Genomic DNA, 17,898 nt, shown 5'->3' with positions numbered 1-17,898 from the left:
CATTCGCCTTCTTGCTCTTGCATTCAAATGGCTTTTTGACTCTGGGCCAGTGATTTAATTTCCCTACATCTCAATTTTTTCTCTATTTATATATACAACTGTAAAATGTATAAAGCAGACTAGATGATCTCTAAATTCTAAAATCCTATGGTGTTAAAAGTCAAGGGTAATCATCCTCCATTAACAGGAGATGGAACCAACATGAGATGCAGCATCACTGTACCATAAAAAAAGGCCTAGTGGCAATTTTCCATACTTGTATGGAAACTTGCTTCCCTTTAGAATCTCTTATTATGGAAAACTCAAGATAAGGAATATCAAACAAACCACTTACTGCCTTTGGCTTCCTTACAGCTCCAAATTATATTCAGAAGCCTTCTGTCACTTTATTCAGATTAATATGTAACCAAATTAACAAGTCTTTGTAAAAAAAAATTTACATAACAGTAGGGCAAACAGATGAGGAATAAGTTCACAACAGGCGGTCTGATTTTGATGACATTGCTCAGAAGCTAAGAAGGGGAAATTAAATGAAAATAAACACATTCTGATTAAGAGGGAGGAATAAAGGTATACATGATCTACAAATAATTTACATTTACTAAAGGATCATGGGTTGAAAGCTGAAAGGGACCTGAGGGGTCACATAACCCAATTTTTTCATTTTACAGATGAGAAAGGTAAGGCCCAACAAAGTGACATAGGTAATAAGTGACATCACCAGGACTCCAACCTTAGTCACAGGGCTTCTTACTCCCGATCTAGTGTTCTTTTCATGGTACCAAATCAGACATTCTTTTTACTTTTTTTGTTGTTATTGTTCATGTCAATTTCCTGGTGCGTGTCTGAACTAAAGCTCTTTGGGGGGGGGGGAGGTGAGGGTTAAGTGACTTGCCCAGGGTCACACAGCTATTAAGTGTCAAGTGTCTGAGGTCGAATTTGAACTCAGGTCCTCCTGAATCCAGGGCTGGTGCTTTATCCACTGTGCTACCTAGCTGCCTCATGAACTAAAGCTCTTACTGGCTCTCAAACACCAAGAATCAACTGAATTAAAAGGAAAAATAGAATAAACCACTCTGGACTTCAGTTTCCTAAAACAAAATTATCTTAAAAGATTTTTTCCATCTCTAATAGCCTATAGTTCTATGGTTTTTATAAACCAGGCAATACAGAGGACAAAGGCAATAAATCCTGAGTGCAAACCAGGTCCTAAAGAATTGGGCAAAAAATTGTCCCTTCTACTTCTTTTAGATGTCCATGGATAGCATCATCCATGTCTAGAGGAAATGAAATGTTTCAAGATGCTTCGTGCTAGATTTGCACAAATGGTAACACTGTCTAAGTGGAAAACTCCTTGCCGCTTGCTAAGTCAGTCTATTAGTCCACTAAAGGAACAGTTTTTTCTTCTCAGTGTAAACAAGTTTGTTGTTTTCATTCTTTCCACATGCTGAAACTTAAATTTTTTGTATTTTTATATTTTAAATTACTCCATGTCAACCATTTAATTGCAATGAGGGTTGTTATTACCTTCCTGATTCCCTGCAAACAGTCCAGGATTGTGAGATTGTATGTACAATTTCCGAAGGAAGCATCCCTATAAACATAAATAAAATGGATATTAATCATACATTTAGAAAATTCAAAGAAGAAAATGTACAACACATAAAAAGGGATATTTATTCCTGTTCATGTTTTGTGACTATAAGAGCTTTTTCTAAGAGATGTTGCTAGATAAGTTCCAAAGCCTAAGGTTTGTTTCTGAAGTAGAATCAATTACCTGTCATCCGTGTTAAGATGTTCATTTCTTGAGAAAGCGAAAGGGAAATAGAAAAAGTCCCAGATTCAGAGTCAGAAGCCTGACCAAGGTTTGCATGATGGCTTGGCCACTTGCTCCATGACTTTAGGCAGGTTAGTTCTCTGCCTTCAGTTTCTTCATCTATAGATTGAGGCAAGATGAGATCTAGGCTGTCCTTAATTAGGACCCTAGACCCAGACCTGGAAGGGCCTAGAGAGGCCATGCCACATTGTACACAGAAGAAAGCTGAGACCAAAGGCAGGGAAATCACTTGACTCACACATGCAGTGTCAGAGGTGGCATCTGGACCCAGGCTTTCTGACTCTGATGCCAGCCTTTCCCACTTTTCTCCAGCTCTAAATCCTATGATCCTTGAAGGAGTCTTAACAGCATGTTGAGGAATCATTTAAATGGGGAAAGGGTAGGGCAGGGAGGAAAGATATTGATTACTGAAGGTCAGTCAGGACTCAAACAAACATCAAGGAGGAGAGAAGTCTACTAAACAGTCACTCAAATGTTTTGTTTTTCTAATATTCGGTATCATTCCATGGAGTATTCCAAGAACACAGAAAGCCTGGGCTAGAAAATACAGGGGGCCACTCTTGGCCTGGAGTAGCATTATATGGCACTTTATCAGTTCCTGAATTCCAAGAATTAGGAGGGAGATGAACAACATCTTTTCTTTAAGGTGCCAGAAACGAGAAGAAAGATGAGCAACATCTTTTCATTAATCCTATCAACTCATTTCCCTCATGGACACAAAAACAGAGTGTTTACATTTGGGAGTCCACAGTAATCTCACTGACCTCTGGATCCTATCCCATGATAAACAGGGAAATCTTCCTCCCTAGTGCTTGATACCGACACAAAGTGTTCAGGAGGGCAAGCAGAACGGTGCAGGGCCTGGAGATCATACCACACAAGGATCAGTGGGAGAACCTAGGGATGTTATAGCCCAGAGTGGGGAACAATGGGTGGAACAAGATTATTATCTCCAAGTACCCAAGGAGCTATCATGTAGAAATGGAATTATTCTTGTTATGTCTGTACCCAAAGAGAAGAACTAGGAGAAAAAGTGGTGAAGAAGTGGTGGGCTCTTCCTTACTAGAGCTCATCTCATGATGATGTGGTAACAACTTGTCAAAACCATCCAGCTTTAGCAACGCTTTTAACTGCAAATACATGTGACTTTCTCCATAAAATCTTTTAAAATGATACCTGCATGCATCAAAAGCATCTTCAATAAAAACCTAAGAAAGCTTTTAACAGGTTTTTCCACTGACTAGTCAGGCAGCTAAATGATTAAGAAGTGTAGAGAATATGAAATTATACTGTTTGTTTTTTAAGGAAGCATCTGATTTAGTGCTAAAGCAAAATCAAGCCTTCAAGACACTCCTCAAAGGAAATTCTCATAAATATGCTAAAATACTAGAGGAATAACAGGCCATCTAAATTCATCACCTAAACTCCCTCACCCCCTACTCATTTTTCAATATTTGCAATATGGTTTCTAATATTACTTCTATTGAAAATGTTCTTACTAAGATTATTAATGACCAAGTAATTGTCAAATCCAATAGATTTTTCTCAATCATCATCTTTCTTTACCTTTTTGTACCTTTTGAGACTACTAAATAATTCTCCCTTGTGTGCTTCTCCATTTCACTATCCTGTGACAGTTCTTCAACCACTAATAATGTGTTTCCCTCAAAAAACACCAAAGCAAAACAAAACCCTCCATCCCCCATCTCCATGCCATACCTGGAATGTTCTGCCCCCTTACCTCCACCTTTGAATGGAGATAATGAGATAATATTTGTAAAGCACTTAGTACCATGCCTAGTTCAAGATGGTGCTCCCTTCCCCTGTGCCCCTTTATGTCAGTCAAAACATCTACCATGTGCCAGGCACTAGGCTAAGTACTGGGGATACAGGAAAAGGCAGAAAACAGTTCCTACTCTCAAGGAGCTCCAATGGGAGAGATACATGAAAACAACTATGTACAAACAAGATAATTTGGTATAAATTGTAGATAATTACATAGGGAAGGCAATCAAGGGGATTGGTAAAATTTCTTGTAGAAGGGGTGGGACATGAAGGAGGCCAGAAGATGGGGATGAGGGGGGGAAACTGGGAGATAGAGGGTCTTGTTTGAGGAACAACAAGGAGGTCACTGGATTACAGAGCATGTAGAGAGAATAAGGTGTGGGAGAGGTAAAGGCAGGAGGGGGCTAGGTTCTGAAAAGTTCTGAATACCAGATTATTTTCTATTTGATCCTGGAAGTGATAGGGAGCCATTAGAGTTTATTGAATAGGGTGTTAGATGTTAGATGCAATGAGTTAAATTTGTCTTGGTGTCATAATTAGCTTCCCAACAATCACAGTTAAGTAATAGTGGTATGAACTGCCTAAGAGATAATGAATTCTTCCTTATTAGAGAGCTTTAACTAGGGGTTAGATGATCATTTATTGAGTATGCTGTGAGAGTTCTTTTTTAGGTATAGGTTGGGTTAGATAGCCCCTGACAGCCCTCATTGAACTAATTATCTTCATCTCTGAACCCACCTCTCCTCCAAATTTCCTTATTTCTGTTTAGGGTACCACTATCCTTCTAGCCAAGCTGGTCTGTGATCTCAGAGTCATCCTTCTCTTTCCCTCACAAAGTTCAATAAACTGCTAATTCTTGTTCATTATAAATTCATAATATCTCTTGCATTCATTCCCTTTCTCTACACTCACACAACCAACAACCAAGTTGAGGCCCTCATAACCTCTCACATAGACTATTGCAATCTCTTCCAAATTGGTTTTCTTCTTTCCAGTCCCTTCCTTCTCCAATCCTTCCTCCATACAGCTATCAAAATAATCTTCAAGCTATAAATCCTATGATACTTAAAGGAGTTTCAGAAACATTTAAATGGATCCTAGAGTACAAGTATAACCATGCCTGCCACTCCCTTGCTTTAAGAACATTCAGTAGCTCCCTATTGCCACCAAAATAAAATATAAACTCTTCAGCTAGGCATTGAAGGCTCTACTACCTACATTCCCAGCCTTATTTCACATTACTTTCCTTCACATAGCCTATGCTCCAGCCAAATTGCCAAACTTTTGGCAAGCTCCATATCTAATTTCTTGGTTCTGTGCTGCTGTTCCCAGTGCCTAGAATGCATCCCTCCTTTTCTCTGACTCCTTAGAATCCCTGACTCTCTTCAAGGCTCAATCCAGGCACTACATTCTCTGTGGAGCCTTCTATAAACCTCTTTTCTTCTTCAAATTACCTTGTCGTTATTTATCTGCTCACATGCTGTTTCATCCAAAAGAACATAAGTTCATTGAGAGAAGAAGACACGTTTTCATTCTTGCCTTTTATAGGCTCCTCGGCATCTGTCACAGTGCCATGCACAGAGTAATCACTTAATACACTTAATGAACTGAAGGAAATTCAGCCTGGTGTCCATGAGATTCTTGGCTGTGGGTTGAATTAAATGGCCTCTCAGATCCCTTATGACTCAGATGCTGTGATTTGTTCAAACATTACCCACCCAAAAGTTAACTTTTACAAACTCCAAGTAATACTTCCATTGACAATAGTGCAATCTTATGCCTTTCAAAAAATGCAGTAAAATCATCTCCTTAGAAATAAAAATGGATCTTAATTAGGTTTTAGAATACATATCTCGTTAACAAAGGCTATGATATCTGGAAAGTATTCCTTGTGTATTTGGAATAAAAATTTCAAGAAACAAAAAAAAATTCAAGAAACACAGTAGCTTCTAATCAAAAGAGAAACTTTTCTTTCAGTTCAATAAATTCAATAAATAATCAATAAACATTTATTAAGTACCTACTATGTTCCTGGCACTATGCTAAGTATTGGGGATACAAAAAGAGGCAAAACACAGTCCTTGCCCTCTAGGAGCTCACATTTATTAACTACCTATTCTGTCTAAGACAAAATCCTCAGGACTCATCTGAATAAGATGTCCAGGATGTATCAACAGCTATGTTACTAAAACTTCTTGCTTCTTTTCCTGGAAGCTGGAAAGCATTGTCCAAGAAAGAAACCTCTCCCTTCCTCTGAGACTTCTTATAACAATCTAAATTTCTCTCTGTCCATTCCTTTCCTTTCATTTAAAGAATCACACAAAAACACAGAATTGCTGGATTTCATTAGACCAGAGTGCTGGACTTGGAATCAGAAAGATTTGAGAGTTTGAATCCCACCTCAGACACTAGCTGTGTGACCCTAGGCACTTAACCTCTCTCAATTCTAGTTTACTCATTTGTAAAATAGAAATAATAACAGCAACTACCTCATAGGACTGCTGTGAGGATCAGATGAGATGACTTATGTAAAGTGCTTGGCATACTTGAATGTACTATATAAATGCTCACTATTAATATTATATGATACATCCTTTATTATTAGTCAGTCCAGCAAACACTTATTAAGTACTTATCATATACCCAAAAAGTCCTGTGCTAGGAAATAGAGATATAAATTGGGAAAGCTACAAATATAGGATACAGTCCCTATGCCTACAACACTGACACTCTAGCATAATGGTGTGGATTAAAGAAAATAAATATTATATACAATTATAAAACAGAACATGATAAGTATATAAGTAAATATATGTGAATATAAGAGAGGCAAAGTGCTACTGTTTCAAGTACTAGGAGGAAGGACTTTCTGACTCAGGGTATCAAAGACAACTCCAAAAAGTGGATGAAATAAATAGCCTCCCTCCACGGCAACCAATTCCAGGTCCAGATGGTTACAGTATCGAATAAATCCTAACCACTAAAGTACCAAGAATATAGATGATAAAAGGCATTTCTCCTTCCTCTGAGCTTCTCCTGTTTAAAGAGTTCATTTGGGCAATTAATCACATTCTACCTTTTGACATTCCAGCCACTGTCTTTGAAATTAAGGCATGTATTATCATTTAATTTTCCATGTTTATGTCTTCACAAATAGACAACAAAGTCAGTAGGAGCAATTGTCATGAAACTTATCTTCCATAAAAGATCCTGTCAAAGACTTGGCATCTCCAACTTTTCTAGTCTCCTCTATACATGAGAACCTACATTTATATGATCTTTCATCTTCGTATTCTACCCAAACCAAGCAATTCACCATTCCCAAACATACCCTCACTTTCCCACAGAATCACAGTATTTTTAGGTCAACAGTCATTTAATCCAACACCTTTGTTATACCTATCTGTGCCTTTGCTTAGAGTTACCTACTCACAAAATAATACCCTTTCCTTCCCATCTCTTACTTGTTAAAATCCTATCTCTACTTAAATGCTATCTTCTCAGCCTTTCAGCCAGATGGGTGATCTCATGCTTTCACCCTCTTGGAACACTCATGGTACTTGTCTTGAATTTATCACACTGATTTCAAACTGTATCATATACAAAATAGAATTATTTCTATACATCATATGCAAAAAGACAAGAATCACACAAAATAAGAAGGGACTGACAGTTTTCAAAGCCCTAACCTCTCTTCTAATCTTTTTTTTCTTTTTTTCTTTTTTAAGTGAGGCAATTGGGGTTAAGTGGCTTGCCCAGGGTCACACAGCTAGTAAGTGTCAAGGCTCTGAGGCCGGATTTGAACTCAGGTCCTTCTGAATCCAGGGCCGGTGCTTTATCCACTGCACCACCTAGCTGCCCCTCTTCTAATCTTCACATTAGCAACTCCAACTTCTTATTAGACATCCTTTTTTTTGGCAGGGCAATGGGGGTTAAGTGACTTGCCCAGGGTCACACAGCTAGTAAGTGTCAAGTGTCTGAGGACAGATTTGAACTCAGGTCCTCCTGAATGCAGGGCCGGTGCCTCCTGGATGCCACCTCTTATTAAACATCTTAAAATCAACATGCATCCCTTATCTTTCCCCGCAACACCTTCCTCCTTCCAAGCTTCCCTATTACAACAAAGGATACCAGCATCCTCCCAGTCACCCCAGTTTGCAACATTGGTGTCATCCTCAACTTGCTCACTCTCCCTCTCCAAATCCAATCAGTTTTCCCTTCTTGACATCTCATATATAGCCACTTCTCTCCTTTCACACTGACAGCCCTGGTACAGGCCCATATCACCTCACCTGGACTATTGCAATAACCTGCAGGTTGCTCTCCCTGCCAAATATCTCCCCACTACAGACCATTTTCTATTCCTTAAGTGCCAAATTTGATCACGTCACACACACACACACACACACACACACACATACACACACACACTCATTTAACTCCAGTGGCTATCAAACATAAAATAATCCAATTGACATTCAAATCCCTTCACAACCTACTTTTTCCAAACTTTTCAGTCCTCTTATACCTTATTTCACCTCCCTCCCTCCCTCTCCTTCCCTCTCTCTCTCTCTCTCTCTCTCTCTCTCTCTCTCTCTCTCTCTCTCTCTCACTCACACACACACACACACACACACACACACACACACACACACAGCATAAGCTATGATCCAATGACACTGATCTCCTTGCTGTTCCTGGCACAAGATGCTCCATCTCCACACTTCAGGCATTTTCACTTGCTATCCCCTGGAATAATGCCTGGAATAATCTCCCTTCTCATCTTTGCCTCTTGGATTCCCTAGCTAAATTCAATTCCCAGCTAAAATCCTACCTTCTACAGAAAGCCTTTTATGATGCTCTTTAATGTTTGTGCCTTCCCTTTGTGATTATCTCCAATTCATCCTACATGTTTAGGTATATACATATATATATATATGTGTGTGTGTGTGTATACATATATATGTACATATATGTCTTATTTGTACATATTTGTTTTTATATTGTCTCCCCATAAGACTGTGAGCTCCTTGAGAACGGGGTCTTTCTTTTGCCTTTCTCTGTATCCCTAGTTTTAGCACAGTGCCTAACATATAGCAGATACTTAGTATTTGTTAACTGACTAATATACCGGTATAAAGGAACTAAGCACATCAGTGAAATCACAGATCCACTGAAATCTCAAAGTAAGCATATATATCTTATTTTCCCAACTGGAATCTAAGTTCTTTATTAGTGAGCACTGTGTCTCATTCACTTTTGTATTCTCAGCATCTATCAGATAAAATATTGCATATAATAATTGCTGTTCAATAAATTACTGTTGAATGAAAATATTAGGTTTGATTTTGATGGGTAAATGTAGAAAAGTGTTTTGACTTTATCAACCTAATAAAAAGAGAGAAATTTGTCATTTATATTTAAGTTTTCCTGAGGTATTAAATACAGGAGTATAAGTTAGAAACAGATGGAAATTGATTCATATATGATCAATTTAAATTTCTTGTGAAACTTCAGTTTCTCCATTAATCTCAGGTTTGTACAATAGAGACCCCAGTACCTTACCAGTGGAAAATTTAACCAGACATAGCATGAAAATGTTTTTCCAAAACAAGCAGTTATTAAGTGCCTCTTATGAGCAAGGCACTATTTTGGGGATGTGAAGACCAAAAAACAAAAAATCCACACAGTACCTGTTCTCAAGTCTCATGCTAACAGCATGAAGGCCAACAAAATAAGGTAACTTGAGGTAGAGAACTTTTAACAATATGGGGGTTGGTCAGAAAGGCTTTGCTTCCCATAAGTGAGAGCACCTAAAAGGAGGCTAACCTTTCCTAACCAGAAGTTACTCTAATTTATATATTTGATGTTTTAGTCAAAATGGCCTTCTTGGTTTTCCCCCAAACTTGGTATCTCCTTCCTGGGTGCCTGGAACACATTCCTTCCTCATCTATCTCACAGAATCCTTAGCTGCCTTCAAGATTAACATGAATATCACCTTTTGGATCCCCTGCGCTGTTCATTCATACTCTTCTCCTCCTCATGTTATTTTATCTGTTTAAATATCACCAAAAAAAATCACACTCCCTAAATTCCTTGAGGAAAGACTAATTTTTTTTTAAATTTCAGTCTTTGTACTTCCAGTGCTTGTATCTAAGTAGGCCCTTATGAAGCTTCTGTTAAATTCTAGACAATGGGTATTTTCTGTACAAAGGCATGGTTATGAAGACAAGATGGAATTGAAATGCTGAGTTCAGATAATAGGAAGCAGGACATTCTGATTGAACAGCTTGTGTAAAAGGTAATGATATGACATTAGTCTTGGAAGGTAAGTAAAACTCAGATTGTGAAGGGTTTAAAATACCAGGCTGAGGAGTATGAATTTTATCTTAAACACAACATGGAGCCACAGTACACACTTTGCAGTGTTTAAAGCAAAACTCAGAATACTTGGGGAAAATTCAGAGGAGTGTAGTTAAAGAAACTGTCCTACAAGACAGACGTGTTTTATTTTAACTTCAGAATTTTTGTAGGAAGCTCAGTACTAAAAGACAAGCAAGTGAAGGGTTTTGACAAACATTTTAAAGGCTACAGAACAGATTTACTACTAAGGACCTATAAAATCTAAATGGAATACAATAAATGGAAGTGTACAGTATAAATAAAAATGTTACCCAGGGTTGACAAGTCACATATTCCAGATCTTCCCACCAGCAGCATGATACATAGAAAGAACACTGGCAAGGCATCAAGAAACCTAGTTTCTTGTTTTAGTTCTGGTTTTAGTTGTGTCACTCAGTAGGTATGGTATCCTCCCTGGACCCTGAATTTCCTCATTCATAAAATAAGAGCTTAATTACATGATCATTCAGGTACCTTTTTCTAGCTCTAACATCTTACAATTTTATGAAAATCAATTTAAGAACTTACTCTATCCAGTCTACCTGCTTATATTTTGTTCCAGTAAAGAGAGAAGTGTTAAGAATGAGCTTCAAATATAAGATCTTGAGAGATTATAAAGTGGTTTTATCCCCTTTTTGGATAGTCTACTGAGAAACAGCTTTTAATTCTTACTTCTAGTGTTATAACCAAAGGAGACAACTGCACCCTCCCATAGCTGTACTTGCATAATACCTTCTTCAGTAAGCCAAGTGAAATGATGCAAATGCAACATCTCCATTTAGTTAAATCAAAATACAAAGAGAAAAAAGACAGGGAACCAAAGTTAAATGCCATCATCTAAATTTTATTAGCAATAACAGTATTCTGAAAGAGAACACCAGTATAAAGCTAGTGAATAATAAATTTGAAAAGGCATGATCACAGATAGAGCTGCTTTATGAAATTTGTTGAGTCAGGAGGAGTCAGGATTTATGGGTACATGGTAAAGGTATCAGGAGGTATGGGGAGAAGGAAAAGACACTAAGGGCAGTCTCTGTAAAATTTAGCTTGGAACTTAAAATTTACTCCATTGGTCAAAATCTCTGCCACTATCCTGGCATCTGTGCAATGGGGAAGAAAGAGTTGGGAGTCTGAGATTCCAGCTTCAATCACATCACTTAGCATCTATGTGACCTTGAACAAATCATTTACCCTCTGTGAAATAGTATCCTCCACTGTAAAATACAGCTATAGTTCTACCTACCCCCACAGTTTTTGTGAGAAAAGTAATTTGAAAACCTCCAAGCATTATACAAATGTGGGTTACTATTAGGACAAATGAGAGCAAAAATAATTAATGAGGACACAGAGCTAGCCAAAATTATAATGGACTGACTTGGGGGTGTGCTCCAGCCTCACACCCTCCTCTCTCTTTACTGGAGATTTTCAAGCAGATGAAGGATGGATGAGTAGTCAGTCAATAACAATTAAATATCTTGTGAGAGGCAACATGCAAAGCACTGAGGATACAAAGAAAGGCAAAAGAATCTTTGCTCTCAAGGAACTCATATTCTAATAGGGAAATGATATGCAAACAACTGAATACTGTGGAAATTTATTTTGATTTGGGGACCCTACCTTTAGGTTGAGATTAGAAAGCCTTAGGCCCTCAGGTTTTTCTTCTGCTTCAGCTGAGCCAAAAAGCCCCGTGGGCTGAGACACCAGGTCAGACAGCTGGGGGAGGGGGCCCCAGTTCCCTCCACCCTGAGTGGATCTATCCAAGAGATCCCAGGCTCGTCCAGGCCAGGCTCTGGCATAGCCCGTGCTGAGGTCCCAGGCGCACATCATGGGCACGGGTCCCTGGAGCCCTGGGTATGGTATGCATGAGACACTTGAGTGTCCCCTCCCCCCAGCTGCAGCTCTAGGGCGGCTGGCGGATTAGCTGAGGGGGGGGGGGGTCACAAGAAGCCCCGAGGTTTGAGTGGAGAGAAGGAAGATATATATAGACCTGGGAGTTAGACAGCAAGGAGGGCTGACAAGATTAAGAGAGTAGAAAGGCTGGAGCACTAAGAGACGGGGGAAGGAGAAAAAGCTAAGAGCAAGAAGGGACAAACAACGGAGAAGAGGGGCTGACGAGACTAATGGAACAGAGAAGGACACTGGAACACTAAGAGGATGGAAAGAGAGGTTGCTAAGAGAGAAACACAGGGGTTCAGCCATGGCAGTACGAGAGGAAAGTTAGATGCAGGGGGATCGACAAAGTGAAAGGGGCTTGGAGTTAGTGAAAGGAGCTGAGCAATGGCCCTTATTGTATTAAAAAAAGTTCCAGGTGCAGCAGGTGGAAAGAGACGCTCCAGAATGCAGTCAGGTTGTACATTTTATTCCCCTGTATTCTCAATTTCAAATTGTATCTCATAAATAAACCATGTGCTGTTAAAATGGAAGATGCTTCTTAATCTTTTGCTTGTCAATTTGGGAGCAGTGTGGTGGAACTTTATAAATTTAAATTAAACTTTATAAACACAGGAGCTTCTAAATCAGTATTAGTAAGCAAACCAGACCCTGGGTATAGAGCTGTAGGATCTTTGAATGTAGTAGGAGCCTCAGGAAAAGCCCAAAGAGTGGCAAAATCGACCCCTCACATGGTATCTATGGGGCCCTTAACAGTGGAACAGTGCAGCGCACACCTTTTGGTTCTCGGCCTGGTGGGCAATTTGGGATTTGGTGAGTTTTATAAAGGAATATAGACTAAACTTAGATCTAAGATTATTCATTTGTATTTCTACTTTCCTATTTCCCTAATTGGTATCATTTTTTGTTGTCTAATTAATTCCCTAGCAATCAAAACTAATCCCTCAGTGATTAAAGCTCAGAGGCTTCTTTTTCTTAGTGGTCTGGGAGAAATATATATATATATGTGTGTGTGTGTGTGTGTGTGTGTGTGTGTGTGTGTGTGTGTGTACGTGTGTGTGTATATATATATATATATGTGAAAAGTTAAAAGGGTGAGTTTAATGCTCATATATCCAGTTTTAAATCTCAGATAGCCAGTGAGTCAAAAGTACCCAGATTAAGTACCCCAGTCAGATTAGCCCCAAATTAGGCAAGCTCAAAATATTTCTTCAATACAAACAAGCAATATATAGGATATATTGGAAATAATCAACAGAGTAGATGGTGCTAGAACTAAGGGGGGGTCAGGAAGAAAACAAGTATTTATTAAGCACCAACTATGTGCAGGGCACTGTACTCAGTGCAGAATGGAGGAGGAAGGAGGAGGAAGGGGAAGCCAAATTGTGAAGGGCTTTGAATGCTAAAGAGAGGATTTTATATTTGATCCTGGAAGTCATAAAGAGCATCTGAAGGTGAATGAGTAGCAGGGTGACATGATCAGACTTGCACTTTGACAGCTGAGTAAAGGATGGGCCAGAGTGAAGAAACATTTGTAGCAGGTGTTCTAGACATTCCTGAGTTCTCTTCCAATTCAGACACAATGATTCTGTGACAGATTTAAGCAGTCGTTTTTTGTGAGTGTTAAACCTTAATAAAAACTTGGAAAAAGCCTATGGAAAAGGATTCCAGGGCCTTATCAACTGAAGGACATTTCCATGCTATTCATTCTGACTTATGCTTTGCCTTTTTCCAATAGTAAAATTAGATCCAGATGCATTCAGATTCATCTGAATTCAGAGAACCAGATGAATGAATTCTGAGGGAAATTTTTTAAGTTTATTTTTTAATAAAAATGCCCAGGTAGCAACAGGAATTCAGAACATATTCCACAAGTCACTATAGTTCCACAATCATACATGTTGTTCAACAGAATTACAATAAAGAAAGTTCCTACAAGGTGTGCTACTTGTGGCTCTAGACAATAACACTGCACTCAGCCCTAGTCTATCACCAGGGAACTGCTGACAACCTACTCAGGCATTGTTCAGTAGTACTTTCTGTTTAATAGGTCCTTACTGCTCTGAATCAAGTGTTTCTGAGTTTGTAAGGCCAGCCCTGTAGAACTAAAGGCAATAAAAAAAACTTATCAAGTATCAGCCCAGGAAAGTCAGGTAAGGACCGCAACAATGCTTTAAACACTAGTAAAGGAGTAAAGAAAGAAAAAACCCAACTTCACACTCTTAATCACTTTGTCAAACACTAACAGCTGGCCAGACACAGATAATACGCTTTTTTAAAAGTCCATCATCCTTCTCTATTTATCCCCAAGCCATGAGGAGAAAAAGAGAAAGAGAATGGAATCCTAACCATTTAGATAACCAAAGAAGAGAGGTTTAATGAAGTCAACAGACATAAATTACCATCAAGGTTTATTAAACTATCCACCATGCAATATAAGGATGCATGCATGGCTAAGCCATAATATAAAAGAATATGCAACATTAATGTCACCAAATTTCAACATCATTTTAGTCTGTTGCTCAAATATAAACTCATCAAAGTAGTTGAATAAAAATGCTTGCAAGTAATTGACTCAATTTCAAAGTCAACAAATGAAAATATGGCCAGCCTTATTTCCAATATTTATGTCTAATCTCAAAGGCTCTTTTTTTTAAATGCCATCTGAACTCCTGTGTCATTGAAAAACAAAAAAGATTATTTGAAACAGAAATGTGTTTAAAATAGCTTCTGGAAGGCATGCATTATATATTAGGATACAAAATATTAATGCTATTAAACTTGGGAAAAGAGTAATTGGGTATCTAAGATCTAACACCAAGCTCATATTAATATTAAAGTTTCCTAGGATTCTCAGAGTTGGAAGGGACCTTGGAGATATTCTTTTGGGGCATACATAAAATCTGTTTATAGCATATCTATGCTAAGAGATCAACTAGTTTCTTCTGAATACTTCTGGTGATGAGAAATTCACTACCTCACAAAGCTGCTCATTACATTCCGGGGCATGTGAAAATATTAATCCTGAACAAAGCTGAACCAAAATCTGTCTCCCTAAAACTTCTAACCATTTTCCCATTTCTGTCCCCTGGAGTTAGATAACATAAATCTATTACTCTTCAACACAGAGTCTTTCCAAAATTTGAAGATAATTGTATCCATTATCCACTGTTCTTTCTCAACCCCAAGTCTCCTCTCTAGGGTCTAGTGGTACCATTCTTTCAGCTATTCTGAGTGGAAGATGGTTTCAAGTTTCCTCATCATCCTGGCCACCTACTTCTGTATGCCCTAGACTCTACCAACATCTCTCAAAGTATAACTCCCTTAAATGAAAAGTAATATAGTCTCACCAGTACAAAAGGCAGCATAAGTATGACCTCCCTTTTCCTAGAAACAATACTTCTATTAATTCAGCCTAAGATTATATTAACTTGATTAGATATATCATTTTCATGTTTATTATCATTCATTAAAATTTTACTGCATATTAGATTATTAACTAGATGCCCTGTTAACACCAATTAGGGTTAGATTAGATCTAAATCTCAAACTTTCTAATCATTGATATTTGCTGAAGAATAAACCTAGTTTTGTAAACCCTTAAAACAACAACAACAACAAATTTCCTTCTGCTGCACCGTGGCCCTAACTGAAGCTATCCAAGTAAAAAAAGTGTCACTAAGTAATTACATTTCAACATGCTGACATTTAGCATCTTGGAAATTCTCAGCCTTAATGTGGCTTTGTCAGCAATCCCAGAAAACTATTATAAACTCAACATTAAAATTCATATGTTGGGGCAGCTAGGTGGTGCAGTGGATAAAGCACCAACCCTGGACTCGGGAGGACCTGAGTTCAAATCCAGGCTCAGACACTTGACACTTACTAGCTGTGTGACCCTGGGCAAGTCACTTAACCCTCACTGCCCCGCAAAAAAAAAAATCATATGTTAATAATTCTAGGTGGGGGTGAGGGTATATATGAAAGGGTATAATATTAAATTAGAGCAAAGGTCCACCACTCCCAGGGAGCAATAGAAATGGTGTGTGAATAAAAGTTTTAAAAAAGCTAAACCACCACCAGATGGATATGAAAACACAAATAAGGAACATTTTCATAAAGAACACAATTTTACCTTCAGGAAACCTATCACATCCATCTGGAGGATTTAGATGTAGGGGAAAAACCACTTTTATCAGGCTTGGTATGGAGAACTAGACCTGATGTCCACAAACTTCCACACTTCTAGTCACAGATACTTCCAGAATAATCCAATCAAATTCACTGACCCCAGTCTCTAGCTGGTAAAATAACAATGGGGAATCACTAACTACTGAAAGGATATGGTCTTATCCAGAATGAAAAATATGTGGCCTAGCACAGCCAAATCATATTAAAATGCAATGGGGAAATATTTACCAAAATAAATAAAAATACAATAAAACATAGATAATGCTAATTTGTGGTTTTCTCAGTCAATACAAGGCCCACAGGGACCTTAATATTTGCTTTAGTTCTTATCTGAGTTTAACACTGGTCTCATCTAATAGGTCTTTGAAGTTGTGCTAGGTAAAAGTATAGAACAGAATTACAGACCTCAGATAACTCCCAAATCAATATATCCAACCCTATGTCTCTTTCCTGAGCTCCCTTAGGTCCCCACATCCAATCAGTTACCACATCTAATTGATTCTACAATACCTTATCTCTTATCCCCTTTTCTTTTTTTTTTTTTTTTTTGCAGGGCAATGAGGGTTAAGTGACTTGCCCAGGGTCACACAGCTAGTTAAGTGTCAAGTGTCAGAGGCTGGATTTGAACTCAGTTCCTCCTGAATCCAAGGTCAGTGCTTTATCCACTGCGCCACCTAGCTGCCCCCCCTTTTCTTTTATATTACACAGCCTCTATCCTACTAGTTCAAACCCTCATCACCTCTCAGCTCAGTGACCTTGTCTCCTCTCCCTGCTCTCCAATCTATACCCCACACAACTAATCCTCCCAGCAACTACTAACTCCTACCTCCAGATATTACCATGCATTTATTTCTATTTTATATTTGCTTTTTGTATATGTTTCTCCTCATAGAATGTAAGTTCTCCAAGGGTAAAAGTTATTTCATTTTCTTCTATGTGTGCACAGAACTTAGCAGAGGACCTGACACACTGATGACCCTTAATAAATATTTGTTGTCTGACTAAGGAGACAAAGGGTTTGGATTCCCACAGTAGGATCACAGATTTCAAGCTGCAAAGGATCTTTTAGAGTTTATCAAGAACAACCTCCTTATTTTATAGATAAGGAAACTGCAATCCAGAATAGTACCTGACACATTCAATAAATGCTTATTGACTGACTGACTGTTATTCTCCAAAGGTCACACAGAGGGAGTAATACATCTAGGATTTGAATCCCAGGGTTCTATTAAAGGCAGCATTACTTTCATTGAATTGTGATGTCCTTCAACTCTTGTAATCATAGTGATCTACCATTCTTCTACTTCTGTGGAACCATAAAAATTCTGGGTAAATTATCAAAGAAAATTAAAAAGAGCTCATATTTGCATGATGCTTTACGGTTTTACAAAGAGGTTTCTTCACAACAAACCTGTAAAGTAGGCAATATACACATTATGAAAATCAATCTGCTGCTATGCATGGAGAGTACTTGGGGCGAGTAAAATTTGATGTGGGTCGCCCTATAATTGTCCCAAGTGTTAGGTAATTTAGCTGGGATTTATAATATGTTTGTTACTTAGAAATTAGAGGCTACTGTACCAGTTTGGGGGCATTAAGCATTTATTAAAGTATATTAAATATTAATAAAGAGATAGAGTACATGGCTCAGAAAATTAAGAAGCCCTACATACCTAGGACAGAGGGGAAAGAGAGAGAAGCTTGGGAAAGGGAAGAGCATGCCAAGAGAGAGTGAGACCCTTCTCCTGGGCTTTTTAACCTGTCTCAGACAGAGGTGGGTCATTCCACCTTGA

General features: G+C 38.4%; 1 protein-coding gene across 4 annotated transcripts in view; it reads right to left on the bottom strand.

Annotated features, from left to right (window-relative positions):
* Window positions 1–17,898, bottom strand: part of CDC14A (cell division cycle 14A) — a 230,831-nt gene that overhangs the window by 105,860 nt on the left and 107,073 nt on the right. For all 4 annotated transcript variants that reach the window (XM_044003007.1, XM_044003006.1, XM_044003004.1 and 1 more), the window contains exon 6: window positions 1,528–1,594. In XM_044003007.1, the coding sequence (XP_043858942.1) occupies window positions 1,528–1,594 (67 nt within the window). The remainder of the gene's footprint in view (window positions 1–1,527; window positions 1,595–17,898) is intronic.

This window comes from Dromiciops gliroides, chromosome 4 (assembly GCF_019393635.1).
Source record: "Dromiciops gliroides isolate mDroGli1 chromosome 4, mDroGli1.pri, whole genome shotgun sequence".
NCBI lineage: Eukaryota > Metazoa > Chordata > Mammalia > Microbiotheria > Microbiotheriidae > Dromiciops > Dromiciops gliroides.
The sequence above is the reverse complement of the archived record's forward strand: the minus strand, read 5'-3'. Positions and strand labels throughout refer to the sequence as shown.